At 38.7% G+C, this 22,362-nt stretch overlaps 2 protein-coding genes across 4 annotated transcripts in view; one reads left to right on the top strand and one right to left on the bottom strand.

The window, feature by feature from the left end:
- LOC134800111 (nucleoside diphosphate phosphatase ENTPD5) overlaps positions 1–1,525 on the top strand; it is a 30,775-nt gene extending 29,250 nt beyond the window's left edge. The window contains exons 11-12 of the mRNA XM_063772585.1: positions 592–755; positions 1,193–1,525. Of these exons, the coding sequence (XP_063628655.1) occupies positions 592–755; positions 1,193–1,285 (257 nt within the window). The 3' untranslated portion in view covers positions 1,286–1,525. The remainder of the gene's footprint in view (positions 1–591; positions 756–1,192) is intronic.
- An 8,718-nt stretch (positions 1,526–10,243) lies between these two features.
- The window catches only part of LOC134800060 (uncharacterized protein CG3556), a 225,875-nt gene continuing 213,756 nt past the window's right edge, over positions 10,244–22,362 (bottom strand). The window contains exons 3-11 of one of the 3 annotated variants that reach the window (XM_063772518.1): positions 19,935–20,007; positions 18,894–19,090; positions 18,373–18,470; positions 17,762–18,009; positions 16,337–16,500; positions 15,679–15,895; positions 15,337–15,484; positions 10,749–10,960; positions 10,246–10,622 (exon numbers count right to left, since the gene is read on the bottom strand). In XM_063772518.1, coding sequence (XP_063628588.1) covers positions 10,561–10,622; positions 10,749–10,960; positions 15,337–15,484; positions 15,679–15,895; positions 16,337–16,500; positions 17,762–18,009; positions 18,373–18,470; positions 18,894–19,090; positions 19,935–20,007 — 1,419 coding nt within the window. In that variant the 3' untranslated portion in view covers positions 10,246–10,560. Of the gene's footprint in view, positions 10,623–10,748; positions 10,961–15,336; positions 15,485–15,678; positions 15,896–16,336; positions 16,501–17,761; positions 18,010–18,372; positions 18,471–18,573; positions 18,671–18,893; positions 19,091–19,934; positions 20,008–22,362 lie in introns of those variants that run through there. The other 2 variants (XM_063772517.1, XM_063772519.1) reach the window with 2 other exon arrangements.

Below are 22,362 nucleotides of genomic sequence, written 5' to 3'. Positions count from 1 at the left end.
CACTTGATTGGGAGCCGCAGAGCCCGCCCAAAGGAAAAGTAGCCACCATGATCTTTTATGAGGTGGCCGCCGACGCGGACTTATTGGTAAGCCTACTAACTAGTCACTTTGTGAGCTGTAACCCACATACCATCTCAATTTGTAGACGGATAAGATAATCAAGGTCACCACACATAAGCGCTCCCGTACAAATTTAGTGTGGGAGTTATTCCCTCACCCACCCCACCTCGCCCAGACACCGCTAGGGAGAGAAGTGGGTCTGCGTCAGCTTCAAGGCCTTCAAGCCGATAATTGGCAGGAAGCGGCGCAGGATCGGGATAAGTGGCGTGCTCTTGTTTCGGCGGCCAAGACCTCCTTTAGGTCGCTGAGCCATATTAGTTAGTTACTTCCTTAATTTCCAGTCCCTGAATCCTCCTTCCGAATATGCTGAATTACATGAAACAAAAAGTTGCTACATAACATGTAACTGCACCCTTAGTTCCCCTTCATCATCATCTCAGCCGAAAGACGTCCACTGCTGGACAAAGGCCTCCTCCAAGGATCGCCACATAGTTCCCCTTATATTTACTTAAATTTTACCTTTTTTTGTAGATGTAATGAAAGGCGGCACCATATCCGTGTCCGCGTACCGGCAGGCGGCGCTGCGCGCGTGCGGCGCCAGCAACGTGGAGCAACCCTTCGCCTGCATCGACCTCAGCTTCTGTCTGGCGCTCTTACAGCAGGGGTATAAAATACCAGACCACTCCCCTGTCTCGGTGAGTAATCTACTGTCTTAGATCTGATTTTATAGAGAAATGCAGTATATCGACGTGAAAAGGGATTGCCAGCCTCATCTCCCTATACAACCTCGCTACGCTCGGCCGTTTATAACTACTTATCGTATAATCTCTAATGAAGTCTACTATTTATCTACGTGAAAAAGGATCGTCAGCCTCGTATCCCTATAGGACCTCGCTACGCTCGGCCGTCTATATGTACTCCGCCTCCGCCGGTAATCTCTAATTTAGTCCACTATTCACCTGCATCGATTTCAGGTTCTGTCTGTCGCTGTTACAAGGACACAGTTAGAGCGATATATATATAGTTAGAATGCATCGTGCTCTCATCGATATATGACATTTGTCGCTCGACAGATGCAGAATATAATGTTTTTAAAACATTTTGATAAATGTATTATTTTTTTGTTTAACAGTTGTTCAAGAAAGTGAACGGACACGAAGTCTCCTGGGCGTTAGGGCTCGCCTACACTTCCATTGTGAATCGCCTCGCCGAGATCAAAGTGTAAACACGCTCTAAGTATTCAACATAGCCTATTGGCTATGCGAGGCATGTTGGGGGAGCTACAAGCACATGGGTTTTTGTGCTCTAATATGTCATGAGTCATATAACTAATTCAGCCGCCTGGTGGGCGCCACCTACGTGCACGTAGCCAATATAGTAGCGAGTGAAAAGGAAGTACCTTCTAAGGACATCAGTATCAGTGAAAAAATAGAAGACATGAGTATTTAGGCAAAACATTTGACGTCGCAAACCTGTTAATATTTTGATTAACGGTCTTGTGTATTTATATGATAAGTGAAACTTTTTAGATATATTACTTACTTTATGCATTTAAAGTTGTGTAATTGCGAAGTATTCGAACGTTTTGCCTAAAACTTTATTTGGAGTACAAAATGTTAGTAGGCACACTTAAACGACCAATTTTTAATCAATTCCCGCCGTGTCAAACACAAAAGCTGTCACTCGGACGCCACGTCACCGAAGTGTCAAAACTGAAATTGAACTTTATGCATATGCACGTAGGTCTATGTTGCACTGTGTTCTGTGACGCGTTAATCCGTCTTTGGCGTTGGCCCTGCGGATATATATCTGTCGTTGGTATCGAAAAGGTTAATATTGGTTGTTTTAATTGTCTTCGTTTGGTCATTTATTCGAGTTTCATATTTTTTATGAAAACTTTTAAAACAGTGATTTTTAACTGTGTTTAGTATTAAAAACGTTGTGAAAATGAGGTTTATTTCGAGTGTTATTGATTTATTATTTTGTTATTTATTAGATCCAATTTCTTCCTACTTACTGTTTTTTTTATTATTATTGATTATTTCCACTATCTGAGAGATTTGTGAGATACTTATGATAATTTTAATATTAAATAAATAGTTCAATTTATTTTCTATGACATGATTTTTATTTAAAACATTATTGAATACACCATTGAATGAAAAAAATAGCAGTGAATTTTCCATATTTATTTTATCCTTTTATTTTGATATAATTTTTATGGAAATTATATTATTTGATCAAATGCCGTGTTTTATCACGTAGACTGGCTTCGATTTCAACATGACAACTGCGGGCTCAGCACGGTTCCATTTTTATCGACTATCACTATGCGCGTCCCTTTCGCACTTACATACTTGTTAGAACGTGACAGGCATGGTGACAAGGGATAAAAACGCGACCGTGCTAAGCCGCCTGATGTCGCTTTTGGTGTCATTTTCATATCGGCTCCCATCTCTGGCACTAACATATTATAAGTACGAGTAAATTTTACTGAGTGGTATCAAAATTAGACCAACATAGATCAGGTTGTTGCGGATTTTGTACTTTAGGCAAAAGGTTGCCTTTAAAAATGATACAGTTAAACAGATTTTAGTACTGTGTTGTGTCTAATATAATTTATGTATAATATTTTGGTATATAAATCGGACCTAGGTACAAGCATATTCTAAACTGCAACTTTTCGCGAGGCGCCTTGTTCTGCGTGGACCCGCCTACATGCTTTTTAATCTATAATCAAATACCAATATGTTCAGAAATTATGAATTACCGTAACTCGCAACACATTTAATTAGATATTTAGATTTATTTGCAGCATATTTCGTTTTCAGCAGTTCCAGATTGATTTAATAGTAGCTATAATTCCGTGACCGTACACGACGGGAATAAGTTGATAAATGGCGAGAAAACATTGGAGGAATTTGAATTTATGTGATTTTATTTTAAGTTCAAATTTCTTCAATAAAATATCTCGAGTTATCAACTTCTTCCCGCCGTGTACGGAATCATTCTTATAAATAAGACATCTTTGACTGCAATACAGGTTTCGTATATAATATTTTTGGGCACTATATTCAGATATTCACCTGTCTAGCTAGCCTGATGTTTTGTACCCCCTTTACATGTATAAATAAAGATAAGAAATCTGTGGTTAGGGGTCTTTAAGTCTGTATTTTTAGGTATTTTGAAGGAATTTAAAACAAAGTGATTCTTCCATCAATACTACCATAGATACAAAAAAATATTCTCCATTTCGATTAGTTACAAGCTTATGTATGTTTGTACGGGTCAAATCTTGCAAGTTAAATTTGACCCACTTCCCTGTGTCCGATGAAGCTGAAAATTCGCATACATATGTAAGTTGGGCGTCAATGCAATATTATGGTACCATCGAGCTGATATGATGATGGAGACAGGAGGTGGCCATAGGAACTGTGTGATAAAACAACGCAACCTATTTGTGTTTGGGGTTGTTAGAACTGTCTCGATTAAGTCGGGTGTCAATGCAATATTATGGCACCATCGAGCTGATATGATGATGGAGACAGGAGGTGGCCATAGGAACTGTGTGATAATTTGATAAAACAACGCAACCTAATTGTGTTTGTGGTTGCTAGAACTGTCTCGATGAGTATTAGTTGCCTGTGGAAAGAAAAGTACAGTAAGCGATAAAAGCTTGTACCAAAAATAAAATTTTTGGAAAAAACTAATTTTTATATTTGTTAGACAAAAATAAGAGACGAGTAAAATGTTCTTTGACGACTGAAATTGTAGTCTGTACCTGTACTAGTTGTTTTTAAATTAATTTCAATACTTACCTAAAAGTTCAGACTGTATAAATATAATATTTTTATCTCGGTGGGTAGTATAGTATTAGCTAGGCTGTGAACATGATGGTTTACAGTTATTGTCAAATATGTGCGTCCTCAAATAACTTAATATTTTCATTTATGTATTGTTTAAAGTATGGATTTACTTATTTTATATTTAAGTAAGTTTTTTAAACATTTATATATCTGAGCAATTTTATTTGACTTTGACTGTACTAGGCAGTCAATATGTATTTGAAGAATATGGAGAAGTTATTTATACATTACATATTTTTCTGCAAAAACGGATATCCTCAACTCTTTTTTTATATATATTTAAGAATAATACTTAGCTATAATATATTTTATTTAAAATCCTGATTAACTTCTCTAAATTCTTATATAACGTAAAAACACGTAACAATTTTTGTAGCACTATAATATTTTTAAATTTGGTAGCACCCATTTACAACCTTAGAGTAATTGTAAATATGAACCCAAACAAATTTTAACTCTCGTCACCGAAGATTAGAGTTGAAAATTGGGTAACAATGTACTGCCTCGATTCATGCACCGTTGATACAAACGAAATGTAGTCTTATCTCTTTGTGATTGAGTTCATAATCGGTTCTCGGGAAAATGGCGAGCCTTCCTGTATTGTAGTTAGTAAAATGAAGTATACTTCGTAACTCATTTGTTTGTTATTTGAACTCTACCATTTCCTAGGTAGAGCGATGGCGATGCTGACTACAGGAACAGTCGGTGCCCCAACTTAAGTACCCACATCGCCATACTAATTGTATAGAAGTGGATACCTACTTATGTTAGGGAACCGACTGTACTAAAAGCAAAGTGAGTGGATAAAAAGAGGTTAAAATAAGGTAAATACACTTTAGGACAGAGCACACCGGCTACGTGTGTGTAGTAGACATGCACGTGTGCGTGCGCTAAATGATTGGAACCGTGCACGCACACGTCACGCAAACGGTGTGCCGTCTCTCATAAGGATATGTATATTACAAAGCGTACGTGCCTACGTGAACGTAAAGTCACGGCAACGTACGAACGTGTCTTGATATTTCAGCCAGTCTCGGTACAAAAAGTACTGAGATTGACGAAGTAGCATGACAAATACGAACGTTTCCGAGAAAATACGATGGAAAACAATTATGCACTACATCTGCTGCTTATGTTTAGGATGGCTGACCATTTTACGAGAACATTTTCATAATGTATTGAAGTAAAAGTTAATGAGAATAACGAGTCTTTAATGTAGTGTAAATGTAATAGACTCCATGTGTAATTTGGTTATGTTGGGTTTAGATGTTGTATTTTCAATGTACAGTCAGTAACAAAAGTGCTCGGATTGCTCAAATTGATACAGGGGCAATTGTCGCTGAACTTCTGTCGCTGAGTGTACTTATGTACTTTTATATACCAATGTATTTAAGCTTATTGATGAAAGTGTCATTCATTAACGAATATCAATTTGATTTCAGAATGTTGCAATAGTGTTTTTACATAGCACGTAAATTCTTTATTTTCAATAGATATAATAGATTGGAATACTTTGTAGACGGTCCTGAAAAGGATTATTATTTTACGACTACCCGTCATTTTTTGCACATTCACCGCTGAGCTACGGTCGTAGCGCTACGTCGTAACCGATAACATGGGTTTCCCGGTATGTAGCGGAAATGCTTGGTAAAGGCAAAACGACAACGTGTCGTGATTACCGCTGAATGGGTTAAAGCAGCGGTCGGCAACCAGCGGCCCGCGGGCCGCATGCAGCCCGCGAACCTCTCACTTGCGGCCCGCGAGCCTCCCTGGCTATTTTGTATGTAATATTGACAAATGACAATGTCTGATAAAGTCATAAATATTAACAAAGTGCGGCCCGCGTCCACTTCGTTAACTGCTATGTGGCCCTTGGCTGCTAAAAGGTTGCCGACCGCTGGGTTAAAGAATAGTAAGTAAGGTGGGCAGATCATATTCTGTAGTACCTAACCTATTAAAATTGTCTTTTGCAATCGGTAAAGAGATATAGCAGCACAATTTTGAGTAATCGTTACTATGTTACAGAGTGAGAATTATTTTTAAGCAGCTCCTTTAACACTTTGAACGCCATAAGTCTTAAGAGTCCATCTAAGCTTTGACAAGCCACGGAGTGTGGAAGCGTCAAATCATGAAGGTCAAATTCCTATGAAATTATGCCTTATAGTGGCGCTGTCATACTTTATAATGTAGGTACCTACATTCCGTAAGTTTGTCTATCTAATTAGAGTTTTCCACTCATCTACTCGAAGGTTAGCTGAAAGAGATCCCTTATTAGGATAGGCCTCAATTTCTTTAAATTGTATATGAAGCTGTCTTTGTACTACTACTTTTTCGCTGCTATGTGGTAGAGTTAGGTTTGACTAACTATTAAATCGTCGCTCATACGCCAACATTATGGGCGCAAACTAGCCAATGTAAACCTTATTTGAAAGCTTTAAGGTTGCATTAACATTGACAGCATACGACATAACACTTATAGGCGTTCTTGGCTCTGTGGTCGACTTTAGGCGTTATAGGTGTTCGAAGGGTTAATTATCTAACATACGAGTATATGTATTTGTATGATCTACGGAAACATTTTATGTACCTAAGCACAAAACTATGTTATTTTTGATATCATTCAGAAAGGTTGTGTACCTAATTTAAACACTGAAGATGTTTTTAAAAAACATTTTACTAAATTTCTTATGAACCTAAGCACTAATCTAACTATATTATAAAAATTAAATGTATGATAAATGCTACCCAATATTTTTATGAGGATATGAGATTTTTCCATTTTTGAGGCATTGTATGAGATGTTTTGTATTAGCTTCCTGCACTTAGGTATTGAATGTACAGACAGCGTCTAATATATATTGACGGCGAAAGTGGCTAATTATATCGTGACACACTTATGATGCCATAGAAATATGTAAGGAGTGGTCCAGTAAAAGAGTAGCAGTGAATTATATGGTATATTTTTTTTGTAATTATGAAGCGGATTTCTTTTTTTTGTAATTTAGTTAATTATACCATAAAGTAAAAATATAAAATAAAATAATATCGATAAATATGAAATTGTTTGTGTTTTCTCATTTTTATTGCAATGTACTTTGTAACTTTTTGAACAGTACAATTTGATGATATTTGTTGACCGTTTTCTACAACGCCACAAATGAAGTTCCAGTTTCATAACTTTTTTTATGCTTTTAAGAACATCATCTAACGAATTAGCTATTCCAATAAACTGGAATTTATCTTGGGTAGTTAGGAAGTCTCTCCAATCTAACCTCTGACAGATCTCTCCTCTTTCCTATGGAAGACAAAGCTATGTAAAAATGGCAAATATACAAAAGTAGAAATTCTATGAAACTACCACAAAGTGAAGCCAAATAAAAAAAGTTTTATATAGAACGAAAAATAATTTGATAATGCATTATTTCGCTTATCAAACTTTTAGAAAAAACGATGTGTATGAGAAATACATTATAATTTCCTTCAAAAGACTGTTCAAAAAGTGTCATGAGAGATGTAATATAAAACGTGAAAACTCTAATTCACCCTTTTGTATTAAATACGAGTGTATTTAATTGTAAATAATAGTATCTACAGATCACTAGGTATAGAAATGAACTGCTTACAAATTATTACAAAATAAAATGAAAAATCCACATAATGTGCTGCTACTTTTTTTCCGGACCACTCCTTAATACGTGTTCCGATATATTTGACCACTTTGGACGTCACCTTATATTTGTAGCTGACTGTGCCTACCGTGACAACTTGGTGTTTACTGTAAACTGTACAAATTTAATAAACGTTGGATCTTAAAACTTGTTTACTTTCAATCTTCGAGCAACACCGGCTTCCGAAGCTTTCAATATATTCCTTATACTTAGTTCGTTTTTTTAGCATTAGAAAAGAGGTAAATAATCTTGACTTGTCTTTTTATTGAAAAACACGCACAAAAATGAATCATTTACGATTATTTTGCTTTCATAAGTAATAGTTACTGATTTATAAAAACCGTTTTTCAATTAAAAGACACGTCAAATCGCGTCTAGTCTTATCTCTAATGCTAAAAAACTACTTATAGAAAAAATACCTACTAAAAGGCATTCCAAGAGACAATCTTAATGATTGTGGATTTAACGTTCAAATTCAACGATTTTTTATAAGAAGTTTCCTCTTTTAATGTTCGTATATTTAATATCTTTGCGGGATTTGTGGCTTTATTGGGCGTGGTTTTTTAGGCTAAATAAATAACAACATTAGTTTTATAATAGTTTATTATTAAGAACCATTCAGTAGGTACAATAAAAACGTCATACTAATGCACTTAATATTTGAGTCATTTCAGTCTCATCTAAAATGATTATTAATTTCTATTACTATTGAAGATTACACACAAATGTCCACTAATAGAATTAATTCATTACTGCCATACGGAAACGTGAGTGAAAATGATATTCCACAATATTGAGAAGTCAATCTCATCTCAACTACACTTCGTCCGACTCGCCAACCTACCTAATCCAAAGAATTGGCGTAGGCACAATTTTTTACGCTGCGCTGCCTGTACGTCTCTTCACGATGTTTTCCTAGTGGTCGGATTACCGAAAAGCGATAGAACATACCAAACGGTATTTTTCAGTCGCTTTTCTGCAGCTTATGGTAGGGTAAGGAAAAAATAGCCGGGTACAGTGGCTCACTCAACCTAATTCCAATATGAGAGAGGCTATTTGCTTCCCTGTTAATACAGCAGAAATATTCAGTAATCGAATAAATTTAATTGGACTAGCAATGGTTATTCTAACACGTACCTAAGGGTGCTACAGTGTATGCATATGTATGACTAAGCCACTGTTTGCGTTGAGCCACTGTTCCCGCCTTGACCCTACAGCTATTTAAAGCCATATAAAGCTTGGAATTGCTTGGCAGCAATAAATTATTTCCATAGTCACAATATAAGGAAAGATCACTGTAGGTTTCTATAGAGCTAATGTACATACTGCCCAACTAACTCAATTTCTATCAGAATGACAATATTAACAGTAACATCAATATTTTGAAGTATAAAAATGATGATATCAGAATTATGTAAGATTTTCTATTAATAGTTTTAATTCCTAAACAGTGTTTGCTATGTTTACTTATCGGTTATGATTTAACAATTAAAATACCATTGTAAAATATGGATTTTCGTAAAACAATACAATACAAGTCACTGTAAATTGTACAAAATGTATTTAAATAAGTGATACCTAAGTATTGAAGTATTTAAGTAAAGAAACTAATAATTCTTAAAAAAAACAAAACCTCAACAAAGCAAGAATTAGAGATTTATATTTTATTTTGTCTGTTTAATACCATATAAACGCACGTATATATGTATAACAAATTTATTCGAAATTATACTTAAATCCATGCGACATAGAGTCTAGTTTTAGAAAGTCAAATCTATCCAACTGATGTGTAATTTTTTAGTAGGTACAACGGTACTTACCTACAACCAATTCGCCAACACCTTTTGTTTGGATTTGTAGGTATACAACCATGCAGGCTTGTAGGTCTCAACATTAGAAAAAAAGTACTGCCAGTTACAATCAAATAGGTACCAACATTGACACAAATATTTACATAAAAAATATTGTTCTTATCTAAAAAATTGTAAAACCATATAAGTTAAAATCTGTTGCTATTATTTCTTAGGCGATTCACACACTCATACCACTATCCGCCACAGAATGATACATAGGTGGTTTTCACACCGGGGGTGCAACTGTCGGGCGTGCTATAGGTATTTAAAAAAAACGAATGCATACATTGCTAAATTAGTCCCGCCGCTCTCTGTGGCATATTGCGGTGTCAGTATGTAAATCGCCTTAACGACATTATTTACTGAAATGATTTTAAGAGCTGGATCGATTAAGTTCTTAAGTCTTTTAATTAAAGGACTACACTAAAGATTTGGTATGCGTCACAACTTGTCAATATCCTAAGCAAGGAAATAAATAGTTTAAATACTAAATGAGCCGGTATAATGAAGAAAATACTAGATCCTAATTTGATACTATTATTATAAGAACAGCAGATAAGTCAAACATTTCGTTCGCAAATTAGAGGTCAAGATGTGTCTATAGTTTGCGCACGAGTTGCGAGGGATTTCAGGATTTCCCCTTTTCTACTTGCCTTTTTGGTTCCCCCTTGCCTACAATCCACAATCTTGCAATGCACATGCATACACAAAAATCCTAAGCGCACGGACGCAAACTGTAGATGTACTCAGTATCTGATATTTGCAGATTTCTTTTGGTATTAGATTTCCTTAATCCTAAGTGAGTCCGGGCCTTGTCTTCTCACTTCCAAGCATCGACACATGCTTTATTCACAAAAACTACGGCTATGTTAATGTGACCTTTTAACTTAAAGGGATATCTAGGCCATAGGTATTGGAATTAGCCCGGATTCCTCACAATGTTTTATTTTCTTGATATTCTGCGCATAAGTTCCGAAAAATTGATAATTGCGAACGAATTATTTATCTGCTTGGTTTGTGCCTCCGTTAAAATACTATTAAGTTTCTAGCAAAGTCCTTCAAGATACCTACGATCTAAGAGCCGCTGATAGCGCGGCAAAGGAAAATACAGATTTACAGCTTCTTGTACCAGAAGAGATAATGCTCCCCATCCTCTACCAAGAGGTCGTCGACACCTGAAATAGGGAAAAGAATAACCATTTAGATATGACAGAACAGACAAGGGGCTTACGACATAAAGGTTCAAGTAGTAAGATATGAAGAAAGGGTTCAGGACTTTCAGGAGTTTGTAGGATACTTACCAACTGGAGCCACAAGCTGGTTGCCAGGCGGGCTGGCCGGGTCAGGAATCTCAGTCAGACGGTACAGCAACCAGTAATGATAGCCCATCGGTTCTTCCTTATGTCCGGCAAGTGTGTGGACGTAATGTCCGTTCGGCCATTCGCTGGCTTCGAACTTGAACTTCGGGTCTTGCTCGGCTGCCATTTGCATTACGTGGTAGAAGGAGATGTTTCTGAAATTAGATAAAGAATATTTTTTTTTGCGCCTGTCGTCTATTGCTTGGAAGGGGAAGAAACAACCACAATGTTAACATTGTTAACAATGAAAAGAGCGCCATGCGCATTATAAATTTATGAATAAAACTAGCTGTGCCCGCGGCTCCGCCCGCGTGTAATTCGGTCTGTGTCAGTAAGCGGCTAATTTCTAATCCTAATTTCTCTCCCTCTCCCCTGGAGGCGGAACTTGAAGTAAAGTTGACAGATGGATATGCTAGAGGACTGAAGTCCAGATAAAATATTTTACAATTAGGTACCACTAAATAAAACTACACTCCAAAATCAATAGTTTTATTCGCCCTTATTCAAATTTTACACGTGATTTAAACTTAGAGAATATAACCAAACGGAGTGGTCATTAACAGGCGTTCCCCTCTGTCGAAAATAGGCGGCCAATGGTCAACCGACGTTTATCTGACATGACTATGTTTACGTTACGTAGGTACACATTTGATGTGCCCCTCCCCCGCAAAAAACTCCAGACTATTTTGTACCGAAAATTATAGACATGGCGTCTCCGTTGGTTATATTCTCTAAGGATTTAAACGACAGAGTAGTAGGTGTATATCGGACGATACAGTAAGGTATACGCGCGCGAGCGAAAACGAAGCGGCCTGCCTGGCTAGAGCGCCACTTACCGTGGTCTTCTTCAGACTCCTGAGGAAGACCACGTGCCCCTTGTAACCTCAATGCGTTGCGAAACTTACGCGAATGATTCGATTTTTTTCGGGAAGGCATGGTAAATGCGTATAAAATGCGAGTCCCAAATCGTTTGACTCCGCAAACGACCAGTGCCGGATTAAGATATTTTGATGCCCTAAGTATTTCTAGACCATGGTGGCCCCTCTCCCTAGGGTCATCAAGATTACATTGATTTTTTTTGGTAAATGAGTGACGTCATTGCTGCATTTCAGCTGAGAATGGAAATCAGTCACATCATTTTATCACGAAAATTGACAGTGCCGCAGCAGTAACGTTGCAACAGAGTATCTAATGCTGCTGCAGTCGCCACCCGAATGTCACCTTTATCATAAACATCTTAGAATGTTAGTGTGTAGTGTGAATGTCACCTTTATCATAAACATCTTAAAATTTTTCGATATATAAACGCAATTTGATAGACAGTTGTACATTTTTACTTTTAGTATGGGAATCAGTCACATCATTTTATCACGAAAATTGACAGTGCTGCAGCAGTAAAGTTGCAACAGAGTAATGCTGCTGCAGTCCCCACTCGAATGTCACCTTTATCATATCTTAGAAAGTGATTGAAAACGCGAGCGAAGCGAGCGCGAAAATTTTTCGATATAAAAAAACGCAATTTGATAGACAGTTGTACATTTTTAATTTTAGTACGGAAATCAGTCACATAATTTTATCACAAAAATTGACCGTGCCGCAGCAGTAACGTTGCAGCAGAGTACCTAATGCTGCTGCAGCCGCCACCCCAATGTCACCTTTATCATATCTCAGAAAATTATTGGAAACGCGAGCGAAGCGAGCGCGAAAATTTTTCGATATAAAAACGCAATTTGATAGACAGTTGTTCATTTTTACTTTGAGTATGGAAATCAGTCACATCATTTTATCACGAAAATTGACAGTGCTGCAGCAGTAACGTTGCAACAGAGTAATGCTGCTGCAGATCCGCACCCGAATGTCACCTGTATCATATCTTAGAAAGTTATTCAAAAACGCGAGCGAAGCGAGCGCGACAATTTTTCGATATAAAAAAACGCAATTCGATAGACAGTTGTACATTTTTACTTTTAGTATGGAAATCAGTCACATAATTTTATCACGAAAATTGACAGTGCCGCAGCAGTAACGTTGCAACAGAGTACATAATGCTGCTGCAGTCGCCACCCGAATGTCACCTTTATCATAAACATCTTAGAATGTTATTGAAAACGCGAGCGAAGCGAGCGCGAAAAGGTTTCGATATATAAACGCAATTTGATAGACAGTTGTTCATTTTTACTTTTAGTACGGAAATCAGTCACATCATTTTATCACGAAAATTGACAGTGCCGCAGCAGTAACGTTGCAGCAGAGTACCTAATGCTGCTGCAGTCGCCACCCCAATGTCACCTTTATCATATCTCAGAAAATTATTGAAAACGCGAGCGAAGCGAGCGCGAAAATTTTTCGATATAAAAACGCAATTTGATAGACAGTTGTTCATTTTTACTTTGAGTATGGAAATCAGTCACATCATTTTATCACGAAAATTGACAGTGCTGCAGCAGTAACGTTGCAACATAGTAATGCTGCTGCAGATCCGCACCCGAATGTCACCTTTATCATATCTTAGAAAGTTATTCAAAAACGCGAGCGAAGCGAGCGCGACAATTTTTCGATATAAAAAAACGCAATTCGATAGACAGTTGTACATTTTTACTTTTAGTATGGAAATCAGTCACATAATTTTATCACGAAAATTGACAGTGCCGCAGCAGTAACGTTGCAACAGAGTACATAATGCTGCTGCAGTCGCCACCCGAATGTCACCTTTATCATAAACATCTTAGAATGTTATTGAAAACGCGAGCGAAGCGAGCGCGAAAAGGTTTCGATATAAAAAAATGCAATTTGATAGACAGTTGTACATTTTTACTTTTAGTACGGAAATCAGTCACATCGTTTTATCACGAAAATTGACAGTGCCGCAGCAGTAACGTTGCAACAGAGTACCTAATGCTGCTGCAGGCACCACCTGAATGTCGCCTTTATCATAAGCATCTTAGAATGTTATTGATAACGCGAGCGAAGCGAGCGCGAAAATTTTTCGATATAAAAAACGCATTTTGATAGACAGTTGTACATTTTTACTTTTAGTATGGAAATCAGTCACATCATTTTATCACGAAAATTGACAGTGCCGCAGCAGTAACGTTGCAACAGAGTACCTAATGCTGCTGCAGGCACCACCTGAATGACACCTTTATCATAAGCATCTCAGAATGTTATTGATAACGCGAGCGAAGCGAGCGCGAAAATTTTTCGATAATTTTATTCTGCTTAAAAGGGTTAATCCGGCACTGCAAATGACGGAGGTCAATGTTTTTTCAAAGTACCCACCTTCGTGGCCATTATTAAGTGCTTAAGGAGGCGATGCGTATGAATATGGATTTGATATGGATGCGATATAATTACGATTTGGTATAATTCATGACGGAGAAAATAAATAATTTTATGCAATTATACGCGTGTTGATATGTGTGTTTATTTTACCACTACGTAACTATGTAAACCCATTTTTAGTTTTCTTGGTTACTTAATGTTTACTCAGCTCCCCAAAAGATGGCACTGTGCAATGAGGGGCAATTAATTTACTGTCGTTTAATTTTGTTGTATTATTAAACCAACACAATTATTCAATTAAATTTGTTGATATCCGTACGATTGATTGAAATTTTAGAAGAGGGGTCTTCTAAACTTAGAGTTAATTTGGCAAAATCCTTCCTCGGTGGCTTATTTATGTCACATCGTATTAAATTCAGCGCCATCTGTTAGTTTACCAGGGTACTCTAAAGTGTTAGCACATATTTGAAAAAAGTTTGCCCCTCCTTCCTAAGTAGCGCCATACGATTCAGGGGCAAACTTAAGTCAATCGAGTGTTGTGGCTACCCCCCCGTTTAGGGGTTGAATTTTTATAGCCTATAACCTGGCCGGAGATGTTCTCGACAGATTAGTAAAGTTTTCATCAAAATCCGTTCAGCCGTTTTCACGTGATGCGCGTTCAAATAAACAGACAAACAGATAAACAGATAAACAGACAAACAGACAAAAATTCTAAAAACTGTTGGAACGTGTTCTGTTATCAATTCTAAGTATCCCCAGCCAACTTTTTTTCAAATATCTTCCATGTACAGACTTTCGACCCTCTTCAGCTTTATTATATGTATAGATTATTGGTAACTTAATCAGAATCTGTTTCCTTCTACAATTAGGTATATCGAAAAGAAATATCGCGTGGTGGGCACACCTTTTTAATATGTCCATTATCAGCTTGCTCTAAAAATTATCACGGTACATACATAATTGGTTTTACCATGTAGCTATCATGTATAGAATATAGCTCTCGGTGACGCCGGTGCCAAGCCACAGCGTGTTGGAAGTGAAGCAGTTTTGCTTGGATCAAAGACACAGGGTTATGTACATAAGATACGAGTAGATTGTACCTTGCAGTCAACACGTAGAGTGTGTAAGTAGTTCGCGGTAACGTTGGTGCCGAGTCATAGAGTGTGTGAAGGATACGTTGCGCGTCTGACGCGTTGCTCACACTTGCTCACACTTGCTGACTGGGTCATATGAGACTGACTGTAGGTACCTTGGAGCCATCATGTAGAGCGTGTAGTTCTCAGTGACGTTAGTGCCAAGCCATAGAGTGTAGGTGAAGGATACGTTGCGCGCGTCTGACTCATTGCTCGTATGCGACAGGTATGACATCTTCAGGCTGCCGTCGCCGTTGTTGTTATCTGACGAAATGACACGGTTAAAATCCTCATTATCATGATAATGAGGAAATATTGGCAAAATTAAGGCCATGACGTTTCAAGGGGATGCAAACATGAAGCACTTTTTCAAGAGCTCTAGTGTTTTAATGAAATGTTTTCCAGTGAAGAGATTGTCATATAGCAATTGAAGAGACGTGCTGCGATTAACAACGTACCCAGCGATTCATTCCGGTTGTCCTGCAGCTTGTTCCTGCAATGCGGTGGCCTGACTGCTGCGAGGGAAGCAGGAGTGAGGGCAGCAACGGCAGCAGCAGTATCACGAACGTCTCCCCAACCGCCGTCGGCTTGTTGCCGCTCCAGCAGCCATTTGCGAGCTGAAGGAAGGCTCCAGTGCTGATGAGCGCCTGGTCCACTGTCAGAGTCCTCTAGAGCCTGAAGAGAGTGTTTTAGTTTGTCGGTAAATAGTTGCATATTGATTGCCTATTATCTTCTCTCCTTACACAAGAAAAATATCGAATTTATTGCCGCTAATTCAAATCACTACCAACATGAATTTGCGTTTCCGAACTACGGCCCATGAGCCCATATGGTATGGCATAAAAAGAAGCGAGAGAGCCAAAGGCACCTGGTTAGTAAAGTTTGGAGGCGAGGCCTTGAGAACCATGTTATTTTTAAATTGCGATGATTCAGTGTCCAGATTGACAACAATAAAAACATTAGACATAGGTACAATACAATACAAAATACCAACTCTTTATTGCTCACCTCAATAAAAGAAAACAATACAAAAAAAACAGACATAATAGCACAGGTAAACAACAGGCGTCTTATCGCTAAAAAGCGATCTCTTCCACACAACCTTTATATAGGTACCTGTATAGCCAGAGCGGTAGTCGTCAGTTGCGTGCCGAACCCACCGTCAGGGTGTTGCTGGCGCGCCAGGCCCGCCATGGGGCGCCGCACGAAATGGAGTAGACTGCGGTGGCGGTGGTCTTGGACCACGCAGCGCAACGCCAGGATCACCATCGAGATCGTATCTGTAATACAGATGGAATGTAAAGTAGTCGGAAAACTAAAAAAAATCTAGCTTTTTAAATTTTTTGGTGTGTTAAAGCCGCGTCTACAGATCCTGATACTTATTTTCTTAGTTAATAATGTACCTGAATAGAAACTTAAACTACTAATGGAAACCCATTCAGCGCCAAAGTCAATTCATTGCCGTTACGCCGCTATGAACCATTTTAGATACATACATATCGAGATAATTTTGCTACATACTACGATGTAATAAAGATCTGGCGAACAGGAAATGCAAACTTGAATGTAAATCTAATTGAAAACGTGAGGAACTTAAATAAAAGTATCAAAAAATACATTTTGGACAACAAAAGCAGCACCAACTGATATAATATTATAAAATATCGTTTTAAATCTATCAAATATATCTTGTCTCATAGAGTTAAAAAACCGTTGCATAAGGAATGTTAGTGACCATGACATCAATCAAAATCAAAATCGAATTAGATCGGGGACGGATTTCACCAATTTATTTATTTGCATCACTTTTCCTTGTTGTTTGTCCCCTTATCCAATCAAGACATTCCAGCGAATGATTAGATTATTTCCTTATTTGAGGCGTCTACCCGGAAAATAAGAGGACGATTATTCGTAGTATTTGTAAGACAAAACCAGACTTTGCCGAAGGGGCTTTTCTTTTTGTTTTCTGCCAAGTCAAGTGTGAAACGCTAATACTTTTGATCCAACCAACACAGAGCGTTTTTGTGATATTTTCGGAGGCGTTTGAAGTGGCTTTTATTCATTTTATTTAAGGATTAAGATACTTAGGTAGGTATAAAGTAGTTTTAACTAAGCTTTATCACAGCTGGCAAACCTTCATCACGAATAATACAATACACACAATTGATCGGGAATGTAAAGAACTACATTATTGTTTAACTAAGAGTACCTAGGCATGTTTACCCTGGTAGTTTTTGATGCAGGTTACGTTTTGTGATGAAATTAGATTGCTATAGGTCATGGTTTTAGTAGTAATAAACTCTTTATTGTACAAAAAGACATATTAAAATTAACATACAATTAGTAAGAAGTACAAAGGCGAATTTATCCCTTTGAGGGATCTCTTCTTAGGGGGGGTTCTTCAGTGGTTTACTCGCGATGTCAAAGATAGATAGTAGGTACCTATATTCAAGATGCTACCAAGTCGCGTCTGTGAAAGGAACGCAGGTCTTTGCAGAGAGTGCTTAAAGCAATCAGTTACAAAATTGTTAACAATCTTACCAAGGCTATGATCAGCGGCAGCGTTAGCGATATCCAGCAGCCGCCTGATATGGCGACGTCTGACATGGGCTGCAGACGAACAGGCGGCTAAAGTCGCGTAGGCGAAGTCGAAGTCATGCGGCGGCTCGCGGTGGAGAAGGGCTGCTACCAGGTCTCGTCCGTGGAAGGAGCGAGGGTCCTTGCAGAGAGCGCCGAGGGCGAGGGTGTAGGCGGCAAGGCGCGCCAGCGGCGGGGGAGACTCGTGGTGCCTGTTGACAACACAATACGTTTAGTTATACATACATTGAAAATTCTATTTTATTTAATACATACCTACCTATACAGTCCGAGTAAGAGTTTTGTGTATTTGTGATTGTAGGTAAAGCTTTTGCATATTCAATACTGATTCTCTAATCTATGCCGATGCATCTTTTTAAGTAATAGAAACTTAAAAACTCGTATATTAAGAAGCACCGTTCTTCCGTAATACTACGAGTAATTACAATTTGGGTTTGTACTGATACAGATTTTATGATTTTATTTTTTCCATGAAATCAAATTAATTTAATTACAATTTTGGTAATTTTAAAATGCATTATTTACAGCAGAGCAATGCTTATAAAACATCTTACTTTGACATCATGAGTAGAATCTCGATCTCCATTTGTTTGGCAGAGAGCTGCATCTCCAATCCTTGCTGCTCTATCTCCTTTCCAGTGTTGTTTGCAAGCTGGAACAAAAATACAGAATACAGTTAGTGATTTAATTGCATTTAATCATGATCCATGGGTACCAAGGTAGCATACTTTGTAAGAGATCCTCACAAAACGCACCTGAAGAGTGAGCATGACATCATGCGTATACACTTCCCCAGCCCCAATCCGGCTGCCGGTGCTGCAGCAGGTATTGAAAAGCCTTCTGGATAGCCTGACCCTCAGGAGCCTCAGGGTTTTATCTCCCAGGAGTACGGGAGATTTCGCTGCTATAGCTATTAACTTACCCTTACAAATCCATTCCCTCGAAAATGACACTGGCCCTATGCGGACAGAGCAACGGGCACAGCCAGTTTCCAAAAGGCTTTAATGGTACCGCACAGACGCTGAGAAAAGCTGTACCAGGGTAAAAGAACTTTGCAAGAGGTGATCAAACGCACCTGAAGAGTGAGCATGACATCATGCGTATCATTTCCCCAGCCCCAATCCGGCTGCCGGTGTTGCAGCAGATACTGCAAGGCCTTCTGGATGGCCTGGCCCTCGTTCAGGGTCTTGGTCTCCCAGGCGACAGTGGTAGTCGCCGCTGTGGTGGTGGTGGGTGGCGGTTTGGTGGTCACGGTGGTGGGTGGTTCGGTTTCTGAAAAAAAAAAAGTGAAATTTTAGTAGACTGACACTTTTATGCCTAATATCGTCGCTCTAAGAGCGTTTTCACGTTGTCCGCTCCGATTTCGGATGTCGGATGACCCTTGGAGAAAAGCAGCTGTTAAAGAGTGCCCTATGGCACCAAGTTCTTGGTTTAAAGTTTTTTAGAACATTAATCATTTCATCAATGAATTAGTTAACCAATATGAAAAGGCACTTTTTAGAATTTTCTTCTTTGTGGTCGTATCCGACATCCCATATCGGATCGGACAATGTAAAGACGCTCTAAGTCTAACAATAAACCAGGTACATCTTCTATACGCATAAAAAAACACTTAGAGCCAATTTACTCTGGACGGTCCCAGCGTCAGTCCCTAGGGTTATGTGACGAATTCATATTGGTGTAAACAGGTGATTATAATAATATTTCATATGAAAATGTAAGTCATGTTGGCCTCATAGTCTTACAAGTCTTATAGAGCCCCTGTACAGTGAGTTTAATACCGGCTGCATACACTCGTCAAGAGCCTCTCGCCGATAGTATCGGTAAAAACACGACCCAATCGGAGAAGGGCGATACGAGACGAGTAAGAGCGTGACGAGAAGGGACCACACACGTAGGTACACACGTTCACGACCTGGCTCTCGACGAGTGTGTATATAAAGCCGGCGTTACGGCCACCACACACTAGCGTCTTTTGACCTTCGGTATCTAGTGCGCTGCACAGTTGCGCCATCGTTGCGTCGAGCAGCAGCCATAGAGTTGACTACACGCCGACGCTCGGGAGACGCTAGTGTGGGGTGGCCCGTAAATTTGGCGCATGCGATGCGCAACTCACCAGTCTGACCTCGGGCGGCCGATAGCGCCAGCAGCGCGCACAGGCTGAACAGGTGATGGGCCATGCTGGTCATCTGTAACAACATAAATACAAATAAGTTTATAATACATACCCACAGAACAGCTGTTTTTTTTCTTATTATTACATGGCAAGTGTTCTCGCGGAGCCCAAACAGAGGCTTAGGGCTCCGCGGAGTACACTTTGATAATGGTGAACTAGAGATTAAAATTAACCCTACGAGAATTGTGTCGCGAGCGACTCAACTGTATCTACTGCGCGCAACATTACTGCTTTATCCTTCTATGAGTACCGTAAAATGGAGTGAGTTGGGTGAAATTTGACTTTCAAACCTCGATAAAATTTTATTTTTACATGTGAAAACTGAATGGTGTATGACTGTATATAATAAGTGGTTCGGACGTTTGTATTTTAGTTTGTATTTTATTTTGGGTAGTTCCATTTCATAACTTTGACGATAAAGAGGAAAACCCACCTCACCCCGTAGTGCCTCGTATTTGGGGTGAGAGGGTTTTTCATACAAAGGTGATTTTGGACGATTGTTGGATCGATTTTTTTTTATTAATATTACTATAGCTCCATTTTAAATTGGAATACATTATTTTTGTAGCAGTAGCCTTAAAAACCCACCTCACCCCCCTCTCAATCCTTCTCACCCCATTCATAACCCATAGCTCCCCGCGAAACCTACTCACCCCGTTTTACGGTAACGGATTGAATGTCATAATCGCGTCTGTAATGCCGGTGCGAATGCGAACGTCACCCATTTTATTAAGTAGGTAATGCCGCAAAAGGTTATTAAATGCTCTAAGGATAAAAGTAATGCTGTGCTGCCAATACGATGAACCTGACCAACAAGGTAAAATGTAACTCGGTTAAATCAAGTGTTAAGGCTGATTTAGACGGCGCGCGAACTCGCCTGCGATTTTAGTTACATTGCGGACTGTTGGTTACGTCTAATTCAACCGATCGATCAAAAACCGCAATGTAATGAAACTCTCATGCGAGTTCTCGCATCGTCTAAATAGGGCTTTATATACAGTCGCATATCGTAAGTACCCGTTTTGTAAGCCTTAAAACATATTATAAATAAAAAAATAACATAAGGACCGTTACAAAATTGTACCTAAGGTACCTACTTTATTTTTGGCAATGTCGCAGTCCCTTCATGAATCCATAAATGACGCCATACAAAAGCCTAAATGTCTTTAAAACGCTAGTCGCATCAATATAAAACGTTTTATTTTTAGATTAAGTCCTAAAACATAGGCTAAGTGGATATTGAAATTCTAGACTAGATCGATAGCTAAACAATTTTAGTACTCTCGAAAAATAAAGTGTGTTGAACATTATCCGTACCCACTCGAGACGGCGCGCTTTATTCACGTACAATATTTGCCTTCGCCAAACAAAATACGCTTACATTTCGAAGAATATCTTATAATAATAGGATAATAAATTGTATTTTGTAGCGCCTTATGTTTAGTCATCGCGTTGAAGGGCTCGGTTTATTTACTGCTACGTTTATGGGTGCCGTGCCTGGTAGCAGAAGTTTCAGAATAACTCGTCTAAAATTTTAGTTGTCAATTTAATTTTAATAATTAAGTGCTTATCATGTTTATTTGTTTTCTGTAGGTTTTACTACGGCTAGATCCTGATTCAACCGGGCCAATTCTATTATTATTTAGCTCTTCTATTGCGTCCTTTGTAACATATGTTTTGTTGTTTATTTTGTGTGTGACTGTAGTGTTAAAATTACTAAGCCGCATTTGGATGAATGAGGTTTTAGACTACATTTGCTGTAGTGTGGGTAGTTAATGTCCCTATGCATTTGAGCACATATTTGTTCATTTGGCTTACGAGAAAATATGTATGTAAATGTAGATTTTAGGTACTTTCATTCCCGTATCGCCTTTTTACATAAACCTTCAAAAAAACTCTTAAAGCCAGTGTGGCACCAGGGAAATCTTATTGAAAGGTACCAGGCAATAATGGGCGATGAGGAGTTTCCCGGCGAATGTTCTAATGGTTGTAAGAAGCCGACCGAGTAGGGATTTTTAGAGAACCACTGTAGCGTGACCTCTATACGGATACCGCCAGTTTGACATTGACATATTCACTAACGACTGCGTAACTATTTTATGCATCTCGCTCGTACTCGCATAGTAGTAGAGAGACACCCAAGAGCAAGCCTTAAAGGACGGTAGACTTATTTTCTTCTTCTAAGTCGGTCCCTCACTGCTGAGGATCGTGACTCCGCTTGCTAATTTTTCCTATGGTAGCTCTCCACTTCTCCCTGTCGGTTGCTTTGTGGAAAGCGTTGCTTAGTGTGATATCCATCTGGGCGGATATTTGGTCACACCATCTCGTTGGACTCTAGGCCGTCTGCCGTTCACTTTTCCAATCACCA

This window comes from Cydia splendana, chromosome 19 (assembly GCF_910591565.1).
Source record: "Cydia splendana chromosome 19, ilCydSple1.2, whole genome shotgun sequence".
Classification (NCBI taxonomy): domain Eukaryota; kingdom Metazoa; phylum Arthropoda; class Insecta; order Lepidoptera; family Tortricidae; genus Cydia; species Cydia splendana.
Note: the sequence above shows the minus strand (reverse complement) of the source record. Positions and strands in the feature narration are given on the sequence as shown.